This window comes from Barbus barbus (genome assembly GCF_936440315.1).
Source record: "Barbus barbus genome assembly, chromosome: 17".
NCBI lineage: Eukaryota > Metazoa > Chordata > Actinopteri > Cypriniformes > Cyprinidae > Barbus > Barbus barbus.
In genome coordinates this window covers 28433884-28458218 of record NC_136745.1, presented here as the reverse complement: position 1 = coordinate 28458218, position 24335 = coordinate 28433884, and the positions used below count along the sequence as shown (strand labels likewise).

At 38.0% G+C, this 24335-nt stretch overlaps 2 protein-coding genes across 10 annotated transcripts in view; one reads left to right on the top strand and one right to left on the bottom strand.

The window, feature by feature from the left end:
• The first annotated feature begins 77 nt into the window (after window positions 1-77).
• klhl3 (kelch-like family member 3) lies at window positions 78-15794 on the top strand. 6 transcript variants are annotated; one of them, XR_013785332.1, is made up of 17 exons: window positions 95-390; window positions 918-1040; window positions 1557-1663; window positions 2127-2248; window positions 3713-3875; window positions 3997-4106; window positions 5244-5360; window positions 7156-7305; window positions 9345-9462; window positions 9538-9735; window positions 10914-11015; window positions 11218-11346; window positions 11443-11583; window positions 12776-12943; window positions 13041-13101; window positions 13667-13810; window positions 13887-15794. XR_013785332.1 is itself a non-coding variant. In XM_079438126.1 (15 exons), exons 1-15 carry the CDS (start codon window positions 377-379, stop codon window positions 13913-13915), a joined length of 1767 nt encoding a protein of 588 aa, XP_079294252.1. In that variant the 5' UTR covers window positions 78-376; the 3' UTR covers window positions 13916-15794. The 6 variants fall into 6 exon arrangements, 4 of the variants coding, with proteins under 4 accessions (XP_079294252.1, XP_079294251.1, XP_079294253.1 ...); XR_013785333.1 differs by having other exon boundaries at window positions 12394-12943; window positions 13887-15387; XM_079438126.1 differs by lacking the exons at window positions 12776-12943; window positions 13041-13101 and having other exon boundaries at window positions 78-390.
• A 1152-nt stretch (window positions 15795-16946) lies between these two features.
• Window positions 16947-24335, bottom strand: part of fam13b (family with sequence similarity 13 member B) — a 61598-nt gene continuing 54209 nt past the window's right edge. For all 4 annotated transcript variants that reach the window (XM_079438598.1, XM_079438600.1, XM_079438597.1 and 1 more), the window contains 6 exons: window positions 23872-24092; window positions 22932-23015; window positions 22759-22854; window positions 22200-22465; window positions 20176-20277; window positions 16947-18686 (listed from right to left, as the gene is read on the bottom strand). In XM_079438598.1, coding sequence (XP_079294724.1) covers window positions 18563-18686; window positions 20176-20277; window positions 22200-22465; window positions 22759-22854; window positions 22932-23015; window positions 23872-24092 — 893 coding nt within the window. In that variant the 3' untranslated portion in view covers window positions 16947-18562. The remainder of the gene's footprint in view (window positions 18687-20175; window positions 20278-22199; window positions 22466-22758; window positions 22855-22931; window positions 23016-23871; window positions 24093-24335) is intronic.

Here is a 24335-nt window from a genome sequence, read left to right as displayed (position 1 = left end):
ATATAGCTGATAAGGGCCACAGAAGCATGTGAGTGCAGTGCAGTGGCTGAGCTCTGAAGAGTGACCTTGGAGATCTTAAAGCGATTGTGTCGCTGTTGCCAGGCGACGCGCTGCTGATGGAGGACCGTTACGACGTTATTTGGGTGTAAAAGTCAGCGATAGCTGCGAGCTGCTAACCAGTCAGGTAAACAACCCCGGCCATCTCATGAGAGACAGCGCTGAGCACGAAACAGCCTGATGAAAACGTTCAGCACTCGACTGGAGGCTTTAAACGAACTCAAACGTCAATAAACGGAATGCCTGAAACTTACAAAACCTGCCGAAAATGATGTAGCAAGCTAGCTTTAGCCGTCTGCTAGCGCGATCTGCTCAAACCATGGACTGTGACGGGTAAGTGTGTTCTGTGAGGGGGGGAAAATGCAGTTAACGTTTTTTATATATATATAAAGAGGAAACCGACGTGACTAGAAATGCATAAAGCTGTCATTTGAACCATAAAACGAGCGCATTCTGACTTGCTATTAGTACTATTTGTAGCGGCTAAATTGCTAGCGGTTTGTTGTGCTTTCACAAAGTCTGTATTTTAACCACGTTAACATCATACTTCACGTTTAAGTGTTACATATATGTAAATGTGTGAAATAATGCTGTATTAGCAGGTCAGCAGTTCATGAGACATTCAAAATAATCTAGTGCTAATCATCTCCTGCAGTAATTAACTGATTCCCGATCGATGTGCTTTATAAACTGACTTCTTCATCCAGAATCACAATTGTAGGTGCAGAACTATCATGCAAAACTAGTAGAAGTTAGTTTGTGTTTAGAGCATTATGGTTAAAACATTTAACATGTTTTAATTAAACAGCGTTTTTATTAAACATTTCAGTTTGCAAAGATTTCTTTGATGCATTCATTAGATTTGGAGTCCCTTGTCCTCTGCCTAGTCTGGACTCACAGGAAGATGCCAAAGACCCAGGGCTGCACACCTTCAGTCACACACACATGAGGCAAGCCTTTCGTCTCATGAATGACTTGAGAAGGTTGGTAAACTGATGCAACTTGTATTCAGCAGCTTGTTATTCAGGTAGTCTCTATAAACACATCCCCCTCCCCACCTAACATTTTGAGGTGAACATGAAATAGAGTTTTAATTTTAAAATAAAAATAAATACAATTTTGTTGCAAAATGTAATCACCCAGTTCTTTATATAAAGTTGGATATACAGTATACTTACATAGGTGATATGTACAATGTAGCATTTCTCAGCTGCTTGATTTAATGCGATTTGCTTAATGCAACTATAAGGCTTGAAGATATTAAGATATTATAAACATATAAAAAAAAAAAAAACATCTGACTTGACCTGAAGTTAATAATCAACCGTGATCTGCTTGTCCACGATATATTTCTGGCCTGTGTTCTCAATAAGCATCGGAAGTCTGACTAGATCATAGAGATTTGTTGGCACCAATGGTTTCTATGATCTCTGTGGGCTTACAGTACTTCTGGGAAAACACTACTCGTCTATATCTTTATTTTTTATTTCTAATCACAGTCGGAGGATGCTTTGCGACGTTCTGCTGGTGGCGGGTGAAGTGGAGGTACCAGCACACAGAGTAGTTTTAGCATCCTGCAGTCCTTACTTCTGCGCCATGTTCACAGGTACTTCATCACATCCTAATGCTTTTCTTACACTGATGGGAGCCACATGTTCCTCATGGCACTCAAGACTTAATTTAGACCTATAATTATGACTTCTAATTAAAAATAATGAATAATCTGTCATCATTTACTCACTGTCATGTCGTTCCAAACTGAAAACACAAAAGAAGATAACTGTTACCAAACAGTCTTGTTGCCCAGACCAGGAAAAAAAAAAAAAAAAAAAAAAATATATATATATATATATATTCCTGTGATTTTCTAAATATCCTCTATGCTCCACAGAAAGTAAAACAGGTTTGGGACAACACGAAGGCGAGTAAATAACAGAATTTTCTTTTTGGGTGAACTTTAGTGAGGATAGACCATCTAATTACATGTTCATTCTTCCTTTTTTAAGCCTCATTTGAACAGTTTTTAAGAGTTTGTGTGTCTGATTCTGTGTTGTGCTTGATGTGTCCAGGTGACATGAGTGAAAGCAAGGCTCACCATGTGGAGATCAGGGATGTTGATGGACAGACGCTCTTGAAGCTGGTGGATTATATTTACACTGCTGAGATCGAAGTGTCTGAGGATAATGTTCAGGTAATGTACCTTTGTAGACTGACTGTACTGTTTCAAACATAACTAATGACAAGCTCTCTGGTGCTCTGTTATGAGTGCTGAGAAGCAGGGTATTTCCTCTCATTATTAGCAGAGGAAGTTTTCTGTGATATGCACTTTGCCCTTTGTGTTGGAGCTCTATTGTCCCAGTAGGTTCTGTTGTTTGTATGTGGGGCTTTTGTTTGGATGTACAGAATACAGTGGTAGAAAACAGACGATCTGAGAAGCTTCGTGTTATTGATGCAGGAGCAGCATGAAGTGGCCTGGTTTTCATCTGGATAGGATGGACAGATGCTCTGGTGGGGGTAGCGGCTGTTTATGGCTTAGTTGGTCCTTGGGGATTTTAACAATGCCATTCAGTGCAGTGATTCACCCTTTATTAAATTTCCCTATAGGCCATTTTCATTCCTTTTCTAGGAAGAAAGTGGCCATTGAGATAAAATGTGCAGATGCGCTTTTCTATATTAGTCTTGTTTTTCCCTGAGACCATTATTTGTATGCTAAGTAGCTAATGCTGGGTTAAATTCATTTATGTTCCTAATTCATAATTTTACTTAATAATATTAATTTAGTAAAACAGTTGAAGTGGTTACAATAGCTTTGTCTCTATTAAAATAATGTGAATAATAAAGTGAAATGTAATTAATTTTAGATTCCTTACTGAATCATCACTGGTAAAAGAGATGAAAAATTATTGGCAGAACTGTCTCTAATTAGTAAGGATTAGGTCAGTAAGATTGTTTTTTTTTTTTTGAAGAAATTATTAATCAAGAATGCATTATATTGATCCAGAGTAACAGTAAAGACATTTGACATGTTACAAAAGATTTCTATTTCTAATAAATGCTGTTCTTTTGAACTTACTAATAATCAAAGAATCCAGGAAAAAAATGTTTAATGGTTTCCACAAAAATGTTAAGCAGCACTGTTTTCAACATTGATAATAATGAATGATGAAATGTTTCTTGAGCAGCAAATCAGTATATTAGTATGATTTCTGAAGGATCATGTGACACTGAAAACTGAAGTACTGATGCTGAAAATTCAGCTTTGATCACAGGAATAAATGACATAAATATTGAAAATAATACATAACTGTTTTCTGTTTTAATATATTATTTACGTTTTAAAAACATTTATTTTAAATTGTAATAGGCCCTATTGCGCAATATTACTGTTTTTTCTGTATTTTTAATCAAATAAATGCATCCTTGTTGAGCGTAAGAGACTTCTTTCAGAAACATTAAAAGATCTTTTTGATTGGTAGTGTATGTATATGTATTATATTGTTTGAGATAATGCACAATTCTTTTACTATATTAAAAAAAAAACCTAGTCATCATTACATAACCTATACTGGTAAGTCATCATGAATCTGGTCTGCAGGCTGCCTGCCTGGTTACTTGATGAGTTTTCATCTCTTCGTGTTGTTCCTGCTGTGTCCAGGTGTTGCTCCCAGCTGCCAGCCTGCTGCAGTTGATGGATGTTCGACAGGTTTGCTGCGACTTCCTGCAGACGCAGCTTCATCCCACCAACTGCCTGGGCATCCGAGCGTTCGCTGACCTTCACGCCTGCACAGGACTGCTCAGCCAGGCCCACGCTTACACCGGTGAGCTCTCTTCTTTCTTGAGTCATTGCGGGATGGGAAAAAGCTAGTCGATTAAGCAACCCACCAATATGTATTTTTATGCCGAGACAGTTTTTTGAGCTAGTTCGCTTGTTTCAAGCAGAGCAGCACTTCACAGACGTCATGGTGGGTGAGGAGTTCATGGCCCTCTCCTTGCAGCAGGTGTGCAGTCTGATCTCCAGTGACAAACTGACCGTATCCACTGAAGAGAAGGTACCACTACCAAGTTTAGTGCCCCAGTTGTATCTTTTCCATTGTTTCTTCCTAATCCATCACATCACAGAATAGGGCTGTCAAAAAAAAAAAGAATTCGAATATTCGTTCAATTTAAAATAAAAATCCACATTCGAATGCAGAAACGTTGCATTCGAATTTTAGGTGTGCATCAGGCAGCCTTATCAGTGGCACACAAGATGCGATGACGATGTATGTGTCATTGCATTTTAATGCTTTTTTTTGCCTCTCCAGTTGAACCCACTGGATGGGTGCTGCTACATTGTTCATTCAAAAATATTGTGGAAAAAGAGAGCATCAATGCGGCGATGATCTTGTTTACGGCAAAACTGGAACCATGCCGTTCACACAGAATGCATATTTATCGCATTTTCTATTGGGATTACCGTTGCACTTATGTCTTGCACAAGAGAGCGGCATGTTTAGAAAGCCATGTAAAATTAATGCAAGTTCAACTTTTAAAAAACATGTCTCGAATTTATGGCATTTTTCCCCCATCCCACTCATCTCATGTTTTTAAATAGAAAAAGTACTCTTTGTGATTGGTTTTCGGTTTTGTTTCTAATTGTTTAAGCAACTTAATTAATTATATATGGTTTATAAGCATTATTTTAAACATTATGCACTTTTTTCAAAGATAGTCGTGTTATTTTATTGCTTTGAAGAAACATGCATTAGTAGTATTTTGCTCCATGCACTCTCTTGTGGCCTTTTTTATATGTTTATATTGATAATATTCAAGTATAAAATTAGAGTTTAGTTTTTCAGCCATTTTGACAGCCCTATCATCACAGAGCCTGTTTTTAAGTCAGCCTTGCGTGATTTGTAGACAGCAGACAGTTGATGGTTGGTTTTCACATGTACATGCTGGTGTGATGCTGAAGGAGACGACAAGCCATCTGTCAGTCACACTGCATTAGCTGCTGTCTGCTTACGAGTAACTTGTGTCTCCAGTCTGCGCTCACACACCCGCTTGATGGCAGCTGTCAGATGCTTCAGTGTCATCTGAGCAGCGACACACAGGCAGTGGAGGATGACAGCCTGGTCTGCTGTGGCTGTGAGCAGCATTCATATAATATATGTAATAGGCTTTGTTCTCGTCTGTTACACCCCCAGGTGTTTGAAGCCATGATCACCTGGATAAAGCACGATAAAGAGGCCCGTCTCGAGCATATGCCTAAACTCATGGAACATGTTCGACTGCCGCTGCTATCCAGAGATTACCTGGTTCAGGTATGACTGTGTACAATTTCATAGCGAGTCCTAGGGATGTAATGATGCACACCAAAGCTGGTTGAAAATTGATACAACTGTGATGATTCAAGTCGGTTGAGATGTTAAACGAATCGTGATACGGTTGGGTTTATATGAATGTATCTCTGAGGGGAACTGACTGTTTTCAGAAACGTTTAGGCCTTGTCCACACTAACATGTTTTAGTTTAAAAGCGCATCTTTTTCTGTCTGTTTTGGCCTTCCGTCCACACCGAGACAGCATTTTTGTCCAGGAAAACTGAGCTTGTGGACTGTGAAAACGGAGGCTTTTAAAAACGATGACGCATGTTTAGTCATGTGATTCATTGTACCAATAGATATCTATGTTTATACCGGTATTGTGCCTGTTATGTGCTATTCACTTTCATACTATTGTTACAGATGTGGTACAGTCTTATCACAGTCCTGCAAAGATGACAGAAAATTTACTCATAATTACTGTTTGCGGCAAAACATGAGGGCAGTTGTGTTTTAGGTCAGACATAAAATCACGAGTGAGATATTTTTCAGAAGAATTACATGAAAACGTATGTCTGTATCGTGTCAGTGAGCTTTTTTTAGGCTTTATGTATGCGCAATAAAGCAAATTTAACGTTTTCTGATGTTTCAGTGTGGATGAGAAACTTTTGGAAAACGTTTGAAAACGCTAGTGTGGACGTAGAGCGTTTTAAAACGGAAGCAGCGGATTTATCCGGATTAAAGGGGTCATATGATGTGATTTCAAGTTTTCCTTTCTCTTTGGAGTGTTACAAGCTGTTTGTGCATAGATAAGATCCCTGAAGTTGTAAAGACTAAAGTCTCAAAACCAAAAGACTCTGCCACGCCTTCCTAAAATGGCTCATTTAAACATGTCTATGTCACAGTGTGGGAATATTTTGTGTCGTTGCACCAGGAAACGGCATCACAATACGGTAAGGGGCGTAACATTTCCATCACACGCTTGAGGTATTCGGCCAATCACAACGCACTGGATAGCTGGTCAATCTGAGCACACCTCGCCTCTCAGAACGATGAGCTTTGTAAAAATTGGCATGTTTCAGAAAGGCAGAGCAACAATAATGTACAGTATGTGGAAAATAATGTGTTTTTTGAACCTCGAATTTCGTAAACGCATTGCATTACACCAAATACACAAAATAATGTTCTTTTTAGCAACATCATATGACCCCTTTAATGTAGACATAGCCTTATGCTGCATCCCAATTTGCATACTATCCGTCCTAAATAGTATTCTAGATTAGAATCATGCCGAGAACTCTCTTCATATGTTTGCATGACCAAACATATCATTATAAAAGTTCAGTGTTGCTGCAGATGAAATATAACGTGGAGAACATTAAATAAATATTTGTCCAATAGATTAGATATTGATTATTTATCACTCAAACCCCTTTCTCTACCTGTCCGTTTGTCTCGCATATCTGCCATGTTTGAAGTTTTTAACACTTTTTATGTGTTTGTAGTTCTAATCAAATCCTCATCCACCGCGCAATGTTGTGAGCAATATTAGCCATTAGAGTGTGCATGGATCTGCACTTCCAATTTCTACCTGAAGTAGTAAACCATGTGCAGCATTTTTTTTGAGAAATAATAATTCTCATTAATAATTTGTTAAAAAAATTGTGAGAAGATCATATTATGAAATCAGTTTCACATCGAGTTGAGTGAATCGTTACATCACTAGCGATTTCTCTGTATTTGCTGTGATTTCTTTTGTGATTTTATAATGTGAAGCATTAATGTGTATTTGTACAGATTGTAGAGGAGGAGCCCTTAATAAAAAACAACAACACTTGTAAGGACTTTCTCATTGAGGCGATGAAGTACCACCTTTTACCTGCAGACCAGCGGCACCTTATAAAGACTGACAGAACCAGACCACGCACACCAGTTAGTCTGCCGAAGGTATTCATGTATTCTCTTCAAACTTACAGTACTAGTCAAGTTTGGGTGTACTTGCTAGTTCTTTATTATCACTAGTTTTCTGAATGATTCACTAAGTCTGATTCAAACTGTAACTCACAAGTGAGCTTGAGGTGACCCTTTTTCTGTTAGTAAACACTGTGACGTTTTTCTGTGGGCGGAGCTTAGCTGGAGGCAGAAAGAGTCCCCTGACTGCTTCACTAACGCTAGCTATGAAGTCTGTTTAGCTTGGTTTTTAATACTAACTGGAGAAATTCAGATTTTACCTGCATATGTAAGGTATCGATGCACTGTCAAGGACCGTGATTGTTATTTGAAAAGGTTAACTTTAACGGACGAAACCAGATTGGCCGACCCGCACACGCTTTTATTCAAAGGATGGAATTGAGTGACTCACATCTAACGTGTAAAGTTAAGACAAACTCACCGTGTCTCTCTAGTCATAAAGATGTATATAGATTTCAATTTTAGCAGGCAACTATTTTTACAGCTGCATTATTATTCCAGCCACAATTAATCACAACAATGTATACAATTACATATGATAAAGCATATAAATCGTCAGTTTGTTGTTTTACACACATGCACACAGACATTATTTCATACACGACAGTGAGATGCATAAGAACTTTTTAGACGAGCCCATAACAACAAAAGATAATACTTTATTGAACCTTTTCTGATAAGAAGTGTGCGCTGCAAATGCGAGCATTTTTGACGATCGTTTCTGTCCGGTCCGCTCGTTTTATCTCGTTTAACCACAGCTGTCATCGTTTTTTTGTCTGGCAGAGGCGTCAGGTATGCCTTCAAATTTCAAATTGGAGCAACTTCTGTCCTGGAGGGCCAGTGTCCTGCAGAGTTCAGCTCCAACCCTAATCAAACACACCTGCCTGTAACTTTCTTGTGATCTTGAAGACATCGATTAGCTTCTTCAGGTGTGATTGATTATGTTGCCTATCCCTGCTCTACAACATCGATTTGGGCACCCAACATCACAACAAGATGATATTTTAAGCTCCTTATGTAGCCGAATCTGTGCTGGTTTGAATGGGCTGCCTCCAGCAAGCACTGTGACGTAATTGTGACGTCGGCCCTAAAAGTATATATCAAGATTGCTTATCTGTATTACTGCGAATGGGAAAAAGAGCAACACGCTTGCATGTTCAAAATAGCTGCAAATATGGATGCAGATTGACTTATTTGGAATGACTTCCCTGGATATAAGCGGCCTTTCAATTAACGACTACTAGAGTAATGGTGGCTGATAGTAACACGTTGTGCAAACGTAAAAGAAAGCCAAACTGGATGCAAGGACAGCTGTTACTTCTAGCCCAACGTGTAATGAAAAGATGGACATAATTAAATTAAAGGGAAATGATCGTAAAATGTTTACGTTCCGAGTCAGTTTGCCAGCAACAGACGTTTTAGGATGGTTTGTGATTTGGTCGTAGTGACTTGGGAGTCCTCTTAACTACCTCTTACTTTTCACAGATTTAGGAGCTGGTTTTAGTGCTAAAATGTTTGTGAAATACTCCTAAGATTATGATTGACACAAACCTTATTTTTAAGAGTTTCTCCTAAATCGGCAAGTTAGGAGCTACTTTTATCCTAAAGATGTTTTGTGAATATGGCCCCTGATTATCAAAAACACTGCTTTGATTTAAATATGTTTATTATTATATCTGATTATCTCATATAATGGCTTTCAGCTTTACAACAGTCGATCATTGTTTGCAGATTGCATACAAATAAAATGAAACAGAATAAAACCAAATTTCTCTTATAAACCTTTATTTCCTTGTAATTTCAAAATATCACTCTGAAATGAAAGTTTAATGGTAAACAGTTTTAAGATTAACGGTCAGGCTATATTAAAGTGATCAGATGTTTCCTCATAGAAGACAGTGTATTGAAGCAATAAGCTGACTACCATAAAAACTGACTGCATTTTTTTACCATCTTAGTCACAGTCTGAAGACCTGGATGAATTTATTGATTGATTTTTGTTGTGAATCTGACAGGTGATGATGGTCGTAGGGGGTCAGGCACCTAAAGCCATCCGCAGCGTGGAGTGCTATGACTTTCAAGAGGACCGCTGGTACCAGGTGGCCGACTTACCCTCCAGACGCTGTCGAGCAGGTTGTTCTCTGTTCCGTCCCTCATCTCTAAATGGGTTTTTCTCTTGGTCTTACCCTCTCCGTGCGTGTCATGTAGGTGTGGTGTATATGGCCGGTAAGGTGTATGCGGTGGGGGGATTTAACGGCTCCCTGCGCGTGCGGACGGTGGATGTGTATGATGGGCTGAAGGACCAGTGGAGCTCTGTTCCCAGCATGCAAGAGCGCCGCAGCACTTTAGGAGCAGCTGTACTGGGGGACCTGCTGTACGCTGTCGGGGGCTTTGATGGGAGTACAGGTATACCTTTTGAAAAATTAATTTCAGGATGTATTCGTTCAAAAGTTTGGGATCAGTAAGATTTATTTTGAAAAAAACCCAAAAACATTTATTTAGCAAAAATGCATTAATCAGAAGTGACAGTCAGTGCTGGGTAGTAACTGATTACATTTAATCTGGATTAGGTAATGCTCATAATCAGATTACAGTTACTTTTTATGTATTACAAAATCTTAATTCTTCTATTTTCTCTTTTAATTTTTCTTTCTGAAAATCTGTGTACCATACCATTTAGCTTTTAATATAATCACAAATGTTGTGTAAATAAATTAGCAAACCATGCTTCTCAATTTGGGTGCAAAAAGAAACTTTCAACCAGTTAGATCATGTATGAAACAAATAATTCTGCAAGTTCATCATGTCCAATCACCTTCAGTAACAGTTAGGACTTCATATAAGACCCTGCTGTAATGTAATGCTTAATGCATTTTATGATGTTGATATCAATAAACTGAATACATGTTCTTTCTTTTGCTTTTTTATGTCAATATGGTATGTTTATCGGTAAGTTTAAAACAAGTTTGATAAAAATACAGTAATTTAAGAGTAGTCAGGTTACATTATCTAAAATGAGTACATTACTGAATACAAATTGTAGTCTGTTACTGATTACAGATGACAAAATCTAATTTAACTCTAAAGTAATTTACCCATTTTATGTCACTAAAGGTTTCCGTTTCAAATAAATGCTGTTCTTTTGAACTTTCTATTTATCAAGGAATTCTGACAAAAAATATATCACATTTTACACAAAAATCTGAAGCAGCTCAAGTGTTTTCAACATTGATAATATTAAGAAATGTTTCTTGATCAGTAAATCAGCATGTTAGAATGAAGGATCATGTGACACTGAAGACTGCAGTAATGATGCTGAAAATTCATTTTAGGAATAAATTACATTTTGACAAAGTTATCTGAAATTAAAACATTTGACTATATGTTTACTGTATATAAGTAAATGCGGCATTGGTGAACAAGAGACTAAATAAAATAAATCGCACCAACCCCACATTTTTGAACAATAGTGAAGTGTATATTTTCAGTGAACTGTATGTTTACAGACGACTCTGCCTGGTTTAAGCACATGCACAAGCAGCGTCATCATTAGCCCTGTTTGACTGACGTTTGGCTCTCGGTAGGTCTGTCGTCAGTGGAGGCGTACAACCCCAAGGCTAATGAGTGGATGTCTGTGGCTCCCATGAACACCAGGCGCAGCAGTGTTGGGGTGGGAGTGGTCAACGGTGAGCATTTTGAGTTCATGTGTGTTGATCAATCTGCTCATCGTATTGAGATCAAGTGCAAACATGTTCATGAAATTAGTCATGCAACAATAAAAGGTTTTAGGTGGCATGATTTTAAAATCACCTTTTGGCTGTTGTTACGTATTTAAACTGTGTTAGCTCATGTAGATTGTTTGTGTAGTGATTTCTCATGCTTGTACAGGAAAGCTTTATGCTGTTGGAGGTTATGACGGAGCGTCCCGGCAGTGTTTGAGTACTGTAGAGGAATATAACCCGGTCAGTAATAAGTGGTGCTATGTGGTGGACATGAGCACTAGACGCAGTGGAGCTGGTTAGTTCCTTTTTGGACATGATTTGAATATGCATTGGGCTCACTTCTGCTGATCCATGCATTCACTGGCTGTGCTGTGATTGTGTGTTTGTACAGGTGTCGGAGTGCTCAGTGGACAGCTGTATGCTGCAGGTGGACATGACGGACCTCTGGTGAGGAAGAGTGTGGAGGTCTATGATCCTGCCACTAATTCCTGGAGACAGGTGTGTGACATGAACATGTGCCGAAGGAACGCAGGTGAGACTAATTAACATTTTAGGAGGACAAATAATTGAAAACAAGATTTTCCACTGTAGTCCAACTTCATAATGCATAAAACAGCAGACTAGTCTGGGTTTGCATGCTGCTGTGTTATTAATATGCATACTACTTTTTAATAATTAATTCTTTTAAATTTAAAATGATAAATAAACCAGTGTGATGCAAGAAAAAACATTTTTTATAAATATTCATGAGATTTTTTAATTTAATATATTGTTATATGAACTTGTCATATAATCAATAAAGTTAAATTCCTTACATATAACTCATGACTGCTTAAAAACGGTCCAAATTTATGAAACCTACATATTCATTTTCTAACAAAATAACATCAAAACAAAATATTACTCTAGAATGTTTTCAAACAAAATATATAAATTTGACTTGCATTAACGGGAACATGTGGAATGAAAAACTTGATCAAATGTTCATGCTTCAGTGGTTGATCAGTAGGTGGCAGCAGAATGGACTTTTCCTTCAAACCTTTGGTCATTGGTGCTTTGCTTCACACTGCTTTGGGCAGTAGTTAATTTGATATAGTTTATTTGTCTGTTTACATTTATATTCATTTTTATAAAAAAAAAAGTTGTAGAAGTGTTTGTGAGATATAGAAAAGTATTTTTGAGGCAAATCTAACTCTTAAGATCTCTGAGAAATTCCATGCGTAAAGTTGCCATTGACATCTAGGTCAAAATTTAATGCATGATTTTTATATAAATATTTTTAAATGATTATGTCTGTTTAAAAATCTAGAAAAATTGAATGTGTATTTTGATTTTTTTTTAGGAATCTCTTCCAAGTTCAAAATGACCTGAATGCATTATAACGTCTAAAGAATTCATGTGTGTGTGTATGTATATACACACATACACACACACACACACACGCACAGTTATGCTCATACATTTACATGCCCCTTGCAGAATATGCAAAATGTTACAAATTTTACCAAAATAAGAGCATGTTATTGTTTAATACTGTCCTGAATAAGCTGTTTCACATAACAGATGTTTATATATTCAAATAATAACTGAATTTATAAAAATGACCCCGCTCAAAAGTTTACATACCCTTGAATCTTAATACTGTATGTCGTTTCCTGGATGACCCACGGCTGTCTTTCTGTTTTGTGATGGTTGTTCATGAGTCCCTCGTTGGTCCTGAGCAGTTCAACTGCCTGCTGTTCTTCAGAAAAATCCTCCAGCTCCTGCACATTCTTTGGTTTTCCAGCATCTTCTGCCTATTTGAACCCTTTCCAACAGTGACTGTATGATTTTGATATCCATCTTTTCACACCGAGGGCAATTGGAGGACTCATACATAACTATTATATAAGGTGAAAACATTTACTGATGCACAAGAAGGCAACACAGTACATTAAGAACTTAAGAACATTAATGATCAGGGTAAATTGTACTTATTTTGTCTTCTAGGAAGGAGGAAAAATCTTGTCGAGCACCTCGATCGGTCCCGATGTTCGGTGCGGATTATCTGGTAATGTGAGGCGTTCACAGATCGAACCTTGCACCTCCCGATCTGCTCGCACACAAATCGGGGCACCCCGATCATATCAAACATGTTTGATATTTGGGATTTAAATTGGGATGATGACGGCTATATGATTACGTCAGTACTTTCACAATAGCCAATGCGTGAAGTTTTGTAGTAACACTGTCTGTATAATGTGACGGAAACGTATCACAACCGTGAGGAGAAAGAGAAGCGCTGGGGTGAGCGCTCCGTCTGACATGATAATCTTAATATCTCGTAGTGTGTGATGCGCCACCATATTCAAATCTTTTAGTGTGTGCATGTTTAAGATTTGAGGGAATATATTCATACAGATCATACAGTCACTGTTGGAAAGGGTTCAAATATGCAGAAGATGCTGGAAAACCAAAGAATGCGCAGGAGCTGGAGGATTTTTCTGCTCCTGCTCAGGACCTATATGAAAACAATATCTCCACAGGGGTTCCTGTTATGAATGTCAAACACTGGATCTGTTTCAAGACCTCATTGTTTATAAAGGGAGAACTGAGCTAAGTGTGTTTGTCTCTAGGAGTGTGTGCCATAAGCGGTTTACTGTATGTGATCGGAGGAGACGACGGCTCGTGCAACCTGTCCTCTGTGGAGTACTACGACCCTGCTGCCGATAAATGGAGTCTCATTCCCACCAACATGAGCAACGGACGCAGCTACGCAGGTCTGCTTCACCCTCACAACTCTCCATATTCAACTCATCAACTAAAACTAAACTAAACCACTCTCGTCTGTTTCAGGGGTGTCAGTTATTGACAAGCCATTATGACAAAAAGTTCTGGGCGGCAGGTCTCTTCGCAGCTGTCGAGGGCTGAGCTATGACAGACAGACGGTGATTTAAGACAGGTGCTCGAAGCTCTCCATCTCAAAGCCTGGCTGCCTCACAAACACATACACACACACCAAACCTCTCCCAGTCTCCAGAAAGTGCCATTTAGCCCTGTTATTAACAGAGAGGCTGTGAAGTCGCCCAGTAGAGTGTGTATTAAATCAGACCTCGTTTATAATCTGCCAGGACAGAGTATGTATGGGAAGCCTACATGAGCTGGTGCAGGTGAAGATTGTGCTAACAGAGGCCTCTCTGCCTGCTTTACTACTGACTGACAACGCTCTGAACAAACTCTCGCATCGCAGGAACAGTCAATATGAGCTCAAAACTGTTTCTCCAGGCTAACACTAATGCATTTCACACCCTTTAACGCGGATCAGGACTGGATATCACTGACTTCTGTTGGTTTGGTTACAGGTTTACTTTATGTTTATATGAAAAGTATCATGGGAACAAGCCCATACGTTATTTTAACCAGCTGCTTTCGTGCCATATAGTATTGAGGATGTTAAACTGCTAAACCGATCTTATAAATCTCACAGGGTAAAGGTATGGTCACATTAGTGAAATTTCAACTTGAATCCATTGCGAAGAGCACATTGGTTCTTATTGAAATGACTGGAATTCGCTTGTGGAAACAACAGTGAATGTGACCATACCAGTTAATGTGCCAAATGTAATAATAATTCATATGGATGATACTGTATGTTAGTTACTTGTACATAAGCACTTTTCATGATGCAGTTTGGTGTGCAATCGTCCATGTTGGACACACAGAGTCTTTCTTTGATCATGATCAGTCTCTCTATAGATGCGCTCACTGAAATAGCACTACTGAATAACGTAAACACAGGTTCATGTCAAGTGCACCATTTATCCTGTTGTATCCTGACCGGGTCATTTGCAACAGAACTGGACTTTGGAAGACACTTTTATTTTAATTTAAAAATATTAAGCCTTCTTAAGGTTGTTTTTCTCATTGGGTTATAGGATCTGTAAAGCTTCACTGTAGACCGTTCCTGTTTATAATACTGATCATTGTGAAAAGAAATTAATTTAGTAACAAATATGAATTATTAAAACACTGCCAACATTCCCAGCTCACATATCACATATTCTCATTCTCACAATGACCTAGTTTTTAATTTGGATATATACTGATCTGAAAGTCATACTATGCAGTAAAAGATTGCTTTTAAGGTTTTTGTTGTTCCCAGTTTATTTTGTGCTATGCCTGGTGTAACTGCTGCCATTATATTGGATGTCTTTACATCATGATCCACAAACAACTCTAAAACTATGACATTCCAGTGCGGTGCGTCATCTATGGATTATGCACGAATGTGGTTTGTGAACAAGGTATTTATGTATTTCTAAACCAAATGTATTAATAAATTCAGCTTTGTTAAGAGAATTCGATTGCTGTGTTGTGACTGCCAGTCTATGAGCTGTCACTGGAGGGCAGCAGTCAGTCATGCATGGCCAAGATGAAGTGAAAATGATCTTAAACACGTGATTACAGATTTGCATTAACTTCAAATTTTGTCCAAGCAGATTTGAAGCCTATACAGTATATTTATCTGATTTATTCTTTGAACGTGCCAGACTTGTGTTTCATTAGCCACTACTGGTAAACTAGAAGAACAACAAACACTGTCCCACACTATACAGTATTATGCACTTATCCAGATGCAAAATCATCTTTCAAACCACTCCGATGTTTGCTGCTTCTTCTTGTAAACCTGTAGCTGACCTAATATCTGTTGATTTTATGTGGTGCTCAATACATTTTAAATGACATGATAAAATATTTCAATTGAAGAAAATGACTTCAACTCAATCTTTAAATTACATTTTATATAGGGTAAAACAATATATATATATAAAATACTTGAATAGATCAGGATTAGTGCTATCAAATGATTAATCGCATCCAAAATAAAAGTTTTTGTTTATATGTGTATATTTATGTATAAATAAATACACACATACAGTATATATTACATAATTACATATAGAAATGTAATTATGTGCTAGAAGCTATTTTTATTTTTTTAAGAATTCTCTTCTGCTCACCAAGCCTGCATTTATTTGCTCCAAAATACAGCAAAAGCAGTAATATTGTGAAATATTTTTACTGTTTAAAATAACTACTTTCTATTTGAATATATTTTAAAATGTAATTTATTTCTGTGATCAAAGCTGAATTTTCAGCATCATTACTCCAGTCTCCAGCATCACAGATCCTTCAGAAATCCTTCTAATATACTTATTTATTGTTAAAGAAACATTTTTTAATATTATTATTGTTTTCAGAGAAACTATTAGCATGTTTCCTAAATATATGCAAACATATATTTTAATGCTTTAGTTCAGTTTAAAATAAAACGGCACCTTTGAAATGAATGCAAAAATAAACACCAGTTTGCAAAAATCAAGCAACATTTACCATTGTGCATTTTCACAGACGCAGTCCAGCTTTCGCAGCAGGAATCCAGTCATCAGGAATTTTGAGGACAAAAGATGTCCCCCACGTTCAATTCGGTCACAAACTCGCTGCATTGATCCGGCTCTGAAAGTGACTTCTGTGTGAGCTGTGCGTCATACATCTGCTGTATTGACAATGGACAATAGTTAAGGCTAGAAGGGATACAGCTGCAGCTACTGGGCATGCACACATCAATATAGAATAGTTTTTGTCACACTGTGCAACAATAATTACTAGTTTTGCATTATTGAAACGGGTTTTTTAAATAATTTTTATAATAAAAAATAAGTTTTTTAAAACGCAATCTAATAGGTAAAACAAATTAATTTATTGTTGGTTTCCAGCCATAGCTGTATCCCTTGGCCATATCCCATAGCCACAACCATGGACAATGGACCCTTTTTAAAGACTGGTGTCTTTATGTTATATATTTTTTGTTGATTTTGGAGCACTCCTCAAAAAGGCATGACCACAACAACAGGTAATAAATACTCACAAGCTGTTTATTGTAAATGCACATACTGGATACAGGAGGGCTCTCGTTCCACTGATACAGGCCCGATGCTAATTTATTGCTTCATTTTCATGGCACAAAAATAGAAATTCAAATTTCTGCCATGCAAACCTACAACTGACGAGCTTATACAAAACAAGACAAAGCAGGTGCTTCACTTATAGAGAGGAAATCACGGCATTAAGATGAACTGTGGAAAGTGAGACAATAAAAAACCAGAGTACAAAATAATGGTCATAAAAAAGGACGACACCACACAGTGATAGATGTGCCAGACCACGTCCGATAACAACCCGCACTCGCAGCCTTCGCGTGCAAGTAGTGCTTGAATAAACGAGAAACAACTGGAACAAACAAAACATACTGCATTCCCAGAATGCTGTGCAAATATCTCCATCACCTCCTTCATCTGTCACGAACACATCCCTTCTGTGCATTTGCCAAAATCAAACACTTGACCAGAAGTTCCTCTCCATCCTCCCTTCACTATCTCTTCGATAAGACTTTATTATCAGTTGAGCTCAATGCCAGCAGCACGCTAAAGCCGATACTGTTACGATATGAGTTGGCAGCTGAAAAGTAACCGTGAAAGGTCAGATGATATGCTGCAAAGTGCAGGAAACCTCATCCTGTGCCCTGAAGTCACATGTACGTCACACATGAGGAGTCAGGGTCATCAGAAGTACAAGGTCATCTAATTATCATGAGCGGATGCTTTCAGACTGAAGTTGAATGTTGAATATGTGCACACTAGCAAACCAAGAGTCTAGAGGTGAGAAAAACCAATAAGGACACATTAACGTACAAAAAACCCAACAAACTCTATTCATATAGTGTCAGAAATGATCTAATATGTACCACTGTGATCTAACGTGAGTTTGGCATATATATATATTCACTTTCGTTAGTCAGATGCATATTACCGATGTGGACGCAGACATACAGCGGTGTCATTTCCATCCGAATCAGGAAGCGTTTGTGACAGTCCAGCTGGAGTAGCTTATATCAGTCCGATCAGATGATCCAAGTCTCATTACAAAAAAACAAAAAGAGCACCAGCTTGATACAAGAGTCCTCTGATTTGAAAAATCGACCTCCATAATCCACTAATACGTCTCAATCAAGAAAAACATTGAAATATTGAAGCCTACATACAGAATAGTATAGATCTGTACAAGTATACATACACAAACCCAAACCGCACACCCTCTGAGAGCATGAAGACCCCTATGAATTAGGGAGAGGAGGAGTATGATGTGGGTGTTGAAATATGATGACCATCTGTGTGGTCTGAGGAAGAGTCGAAGTGCTTGATGTCCATATATATATATATATACACGTAGAACTGATGCGATACTCAACGCAGCATGATTCTCAGTATGAGAAAGCTTGTCAATGTGGAAAAGAAAGACAAAAGTCTGAATATCAAACTCTTCCTGTAGGTCATTTTTTGGATGATGGAGTACAGGCGTTTCTTCTTCTTCTTCTTCTTCTCCAGTGGTTGAGGGCAGAGGACGTTGATAGACTACTGTCAGGATGGGCTTTTGAGATGGTGCAGGTCGTGTCTGATGCAAACGGGACAATTTTAGATGGACTTGGATGAATCCTGCTTGCTAATGAGGACCTCCAGAAGCCGCAGTTTGGCTTTAATGCGCTTGTACTCTTTGTATTCGTCCATCATAGGCATGCGGTCTTCCTTCTGAACATTCCTGTGGGGGAAATAAAAACATTTTGTTTGAGAACAATGCTGATAGGATGAAGATAAAACGATGTGTTTACGTTGAACTCTGGTTAGTTTTTAACCACTGGGTGCATTACATAGCATCGAGTTAACGGTTACTCAACAGCTGATCAGTGGCAGCTGTATAACAATGAACTGAACAGAGTCTGGCGGAGGGTCAAGTGTAGTGTGTTTACAGTAGCGACTAACATTAGTTACAGGAGGCTCTTATCACGCAGCGTCTGACTACCCTGACTTGTGCAACATATCAACAAGAAAACTGCGACAACCTGTTAAAAACACGCAACGACAAGCCGGTGTGTTAAAAATACTCCTGCTTTCTGTGATTTGTTTCAAATCAAAACTATACAAGCAAAATGTCTTCAATCAGAATATTTGGTCGAAAGTGATAGCAATACAGTAAAAACAGTAATATTGTCAATTATCCTTCAGATCCTCCAGAAATCATTCCAATATGTTGATTTGCTGCTCAAGAAACATTTATTATTTTCAATGCTAAAAACAATGTGCTGTTTCATATTGTTGTTGTTTTTTAATGAATGGAAAGTTCAAAAGAACATCATTTACTTGAAATATGAATCTTTGTAACATTATAAATGTGTTGTAATTGTCACTTTTAATCAATTTGAATACAAGTACTGAATAAAGGTATTCATTTCTTTATATGATTTGCTGCTCTATTATCATCAATGCTGGGAACAGTCGTGCTGCTAAATATTTTTTGGAACTTGTGATTTTTTTCGGGATTCTTTGAATAAAAAGAACAGCATTTATTCAAAATAGAAATCTTTTCTAACAATACAAGTCTTTACTATCACTTTTCACCAATTTAACACATTCTTGCTGAATAAAAGTAATATCTTTCAAAAAAAAAAAAAAAAAAAAAAGTACCTGTTGAACGTTCGTGTATATTGTTACAAAGGATTTCTATTTGGAATAAATGCTGTTCTTTTTAACAATTTAGAATTCTGAAAAAGTCTCACAGGTTACAAAAAATATTAAGCAGCACAACGGTTTCCAACACTGATAATAAATCATCATATTAGACTGATTTCTGAAGGATCATGTGACACTGAAGACTGGAGTAATGATGATGAAAATTCAGCTTTGATCACAGGAATAGATTGGATTTGAAGTATAATCAAAATAGAACACTTTTTTTATTTTTATTTGAACAGCAGTCTGTTTATCTATCTATAACAATCTTTGGGCTTCATTTCTATATTCATTCACTCAATCTGATGACATCTAACAAAAAGCACACGTAGAAAAGCATGATACAGATAACAATAAGGCGAAGCTTAGCAGGCTGGACAATTCTGTACCTCATGTTCCCTGCTTGAAAACACATTTCTACTTGCATATCAAAATTGGTATATGGCCCACCGCTGACTCCCATCTCAAAAACATGTCCTGTATGTTCGCCCCCTCTGATGAAATGAGCGTGGGAGGCCTACCTGCCATTCTGTTGGTAGAACTCATCTTCAAACTCTTTGATGGTCCTCCTCAGTTTCTTCTTCTCCGCTCTGGCCTTCCATAGCTGTTCCAGGAGCTCGGGCCTGTGGGACACAGGTGGTGTTAAATTGCAGGTGTCCATATATGGAGCTGTACCTCTCCGGATGCTATAGCAACAGGAAGCTGTACTCAAAACACTCCTAAGCGGGATACAACCTTAGGTTAACTCGGGTCAGTAAAAGGTGACATGGATCTCGGCGGCACCCAATACAGTACACTAGACTTAGATCTGGCTGCTTGTGCAGTTGTTTTCCTTCATACAGGATTACGGCTTGATCCAGCTTGAGGCTTTCAGGCCACTGACTCCAGCAGATTTCCAGGTCTCTGCCAAGCTCTATTAATAGACCTCATATGATGAGAGCATGAGCCAATTGCTGCTCCTACCTGATAAACCACAGGACTACATGCCGAGACACGCATGCACATAAATCAAGGTGTAGAAATCAAGGTCTCTGCCAATGTAGGTTACACTGTAAACCCAAGACCTGCTGGGTAACTCCAGACTGAGGCCTTCAACATTGCTTCAGATTTAAAGGAATAGTTCACCCCAGGATGCAAATTTACTGATAATATTTTTATTCACCCTCAGGCCATCCAAGATGTAGATGGGTTTGTTTCTTCATCAGATTTGGAGAAATGTGCATCACTTGCTCACCAATGGATACTCTGCAGTGAATGGGTGCCGTCAGAATGAGAGTCCAATTCTCACTGGAGAAAGCAGTATTATGGGTAGAGGACTCATATTTTAGCTAGAAACAACAGCTTGAAGTTAAAAACATCACTTGTCAGCTTGTTACGTCACCATATGTTAATTGATGGACTGGAGTGATGTGCATTATTGATGTTTTTATCAGCTGTTTGGACTCTCACTCTGACGGCACCCATTCACTGCAGAGCATCCATTGGTGAGCAAGTGATGCAATGCTACATTTCTCCAAATCTGTTACGATGAACTCATCTTGAGGTAGAGCTGCACGATTCTGGATGAATTGAGAATCAAAATTTTTTTTGTCCCAAATAGAGAACACGATTCTCCTACGATTCTGAACAAAATAACGTGTGAAAATATATTAATTGCTGCAGTCTATTTAAAAGCGTTTTAATTAATTATTCAACATTTTAATATATAATATATTAATTTAAAATATAATATATTTAATGTACCAATTTTGAATATTAAAATGATGAAAAAGTGGTTTGAATGAATGATTCAATGACTCACTCATAAATACTTGACTTGTTTTATTATTGGATGAATCAGCATTTTTGAACGAATCTCTTGAATGAATGATTTAATGACAAATACATTTTTTTAACAGACTTGTTGCCACATAGTGGCAAAACGATGCAATCGACACAAACGTTATTTGAAGAACCAATTACTTTCAAAAGATGATATCAGTGTTTATATCCGAACTATAAACTTTCATCCCAGTATTTCTGTCATAACATGAATGACTGCAAGACAGAAATAATTCTGTGTCGTTGAAAAGAAGCTGTCTGCTCTCTGTGTCAGCGGCAGCACGGCCGAAACACAGATTGAGTGATTACATGAGACCGGATACGGATTGTAAAGTTGTGCTCGTTCTTTTAACTTACCTTCGGATGTTTAGTCTTGTTTATTTTGTGCTGAAACTGGTATTAATATGGAGGAGATGATCAGCGATCTGTCACTCCACATTAAACAGCACCAAAACGGCATTTATTGTTTGAATAATGCAATACAATGGATAGCATTTGAAATCTGAGACTTTGTTTCATATTAAAAGTACCAAAGCACAATGCTTATTGTGATTTATTGGATGGGAGGTGCCCTTCAATGTTGCATCTATTAACTGAAAACAGGCTAGACTAATATCGATTAATATTGAGATATCAATATTTTTTACCCAGCACTACTCTATACTGTTCTAGGAACAGTTAGTAAGAAAGTAATATCAATTTTGATTTTCTGGTCCACACTCACATTGAGGAGGCGTTGGAGCTGGACAGACCCAGATCGAGATTGAGCTTTCCAGAGCTGAGGATGTTCTCCTGAGTGGGCTGCTGGGAGCTAGGCTGAGCTACTGGGTCCATGATGATTTCTGAGCCCTCGCTCTGCATCTCTACATTTTCCTGCTGGCCCTTGCCCTCCTCCTCCTCCTCTTCTTCGATCTCACCACAGAAGTGGGCAGTTTCGCCCTCGATGATGGGTTGTAACATCTGATTGCGCCGTTTGCTGGAGGGAGAAGCCTGTGCGAGAGAGGAGAGCCCAGTTATTCTGCTTCCTCTGTGCTAGATGTCTAGCCAGCATACTATACAATCAACAACACTAGATCCTATTCATCTCTACAAAGCGGTGTCAGCTTTCATTTCACAATCCTATCATATTACAGCCACTTTCAACATCATTCTTTGAATATGCATTAATTATAAACTCTAGATTTGGTTTCAGATTGCAAACATTAATTATGTATTATTCATAACACCAAATATCCAAAAGGCTAATGTGGGTGTGGAAAAAACAGAGTAACAGGGTGTCTTACTATGATAGGGGTGATGCTGACACGGGTGAGCATCTGCTTGACCAGCCGATATCTGTCATACAAGGGTTTCACAAACAAGCGCTCCTCTCGGGTCACCTGCAGTAGGACACTTTTGTCAAAGCACTGCAATCATGGGGAAAGTTTGTGTGTGTGAGAGCGAGAGAGACACCTACGGGGCGTCCATGAAGTCCCTCAAAGTACAGAAGATTCTTCTGCATGACTGTTTTCTCACTGGCAAGCTGCTCCTTCGTCATTTTCTGTATACAGCAACAAATTAAATTCTCAAATTAGATGTTATGGCTGGATAAACTACTTGATTTTTAAATATCTGAACAGATATTAAAATACTAGCCATCAAAAAAAAGCTTGCCTTAAATGGTAATAGAGAAAAACTGGGCATCATACACTGAACGACTGATGATAACAATAACAGACTTTTAGGACGTTTTGATCACAAACCCATGCAGTTCAAAAGTTTGGGATCAGTAAGATTGACTTTTTTTTTTTAAAGAAGTCTCTTATGCTCATAAAGGCTGCATTTATTTGATCAAAAATACAGAAAAGAGTTATATTGTGAAATATAATTACATAATATAATAATGTAAAATGTTTTCTATTTTTAAATATACATGAATATACATTTGAATAAATGCTTTTCTTTTTTACTTTTTATTCAAATAATTAAAATATTGATAAAGAAAAATAATCACAGGTTCCAAAAAAATATTAAGCAGCACAACTGTTTCCAACATTGATAATAATAATAATAAATCATCATATTAGAATGATTTCTGAAGGATCATGTGACACTGAAGACTGGAGTAATGATGCTGAAAATACAGCTTTGCATCACAGAAATAAATTAAATTTTAAAGTATTTTTAAATAGAAAACCTTTATTTTAAACTGGAATAATACAGTATTATTCCAGTTTAAAATAATGACTCTGACTTTCCACAACTAGCGTTGACTCATCCAGACCATAAATCAGGGCAAAAATCTGTGCAAGAGTCATGTAATGTAGATGTTACTAGATCTAACTTCCTGAGAACTTTTGAGATGAATTCGAAATACATCAAAGCTGCTGATTAAAGTTTAAGAAGCTGGAACTCACTCTGACGTCCTCTGGCCAGCCGTCCTCGGCTCTTTTGGTTTGGATGCAGTGCTGAATGAGCTCCAGTGTCTCTTCTCGTAAGGGCCGGTGATCCTGTGCCTCACTCTCCATGGGGTCCTCGTGAGCCGACTGATCCAGCGTGGATCCAAAGCTCTTGGGCAGAGTGTTACTGCGTGGACGCGTCTGCGGAGTCAGCTCACTCTCAGCCTTGTGTTTGGCATCTGGGTGAGAGAGACAAAAAGAAAGACCGAATTAGGAGCCAGAAGGCTTGCTGGTAGCATTTAGGATGGAGTTGACCTACCTAGTTGAACTACTAGGGCTGCACAATTAATCAAATGCGATTGTCATGCGCATCTGGTCAGAAAAGCCGGTTCTGTAATCAGTAGTAAATCTCAATGTCAGCAGTTCACTGACAAGCTACGAAAAAACTAAATGCAGACGATATAATCGTGCGATTATGAAAT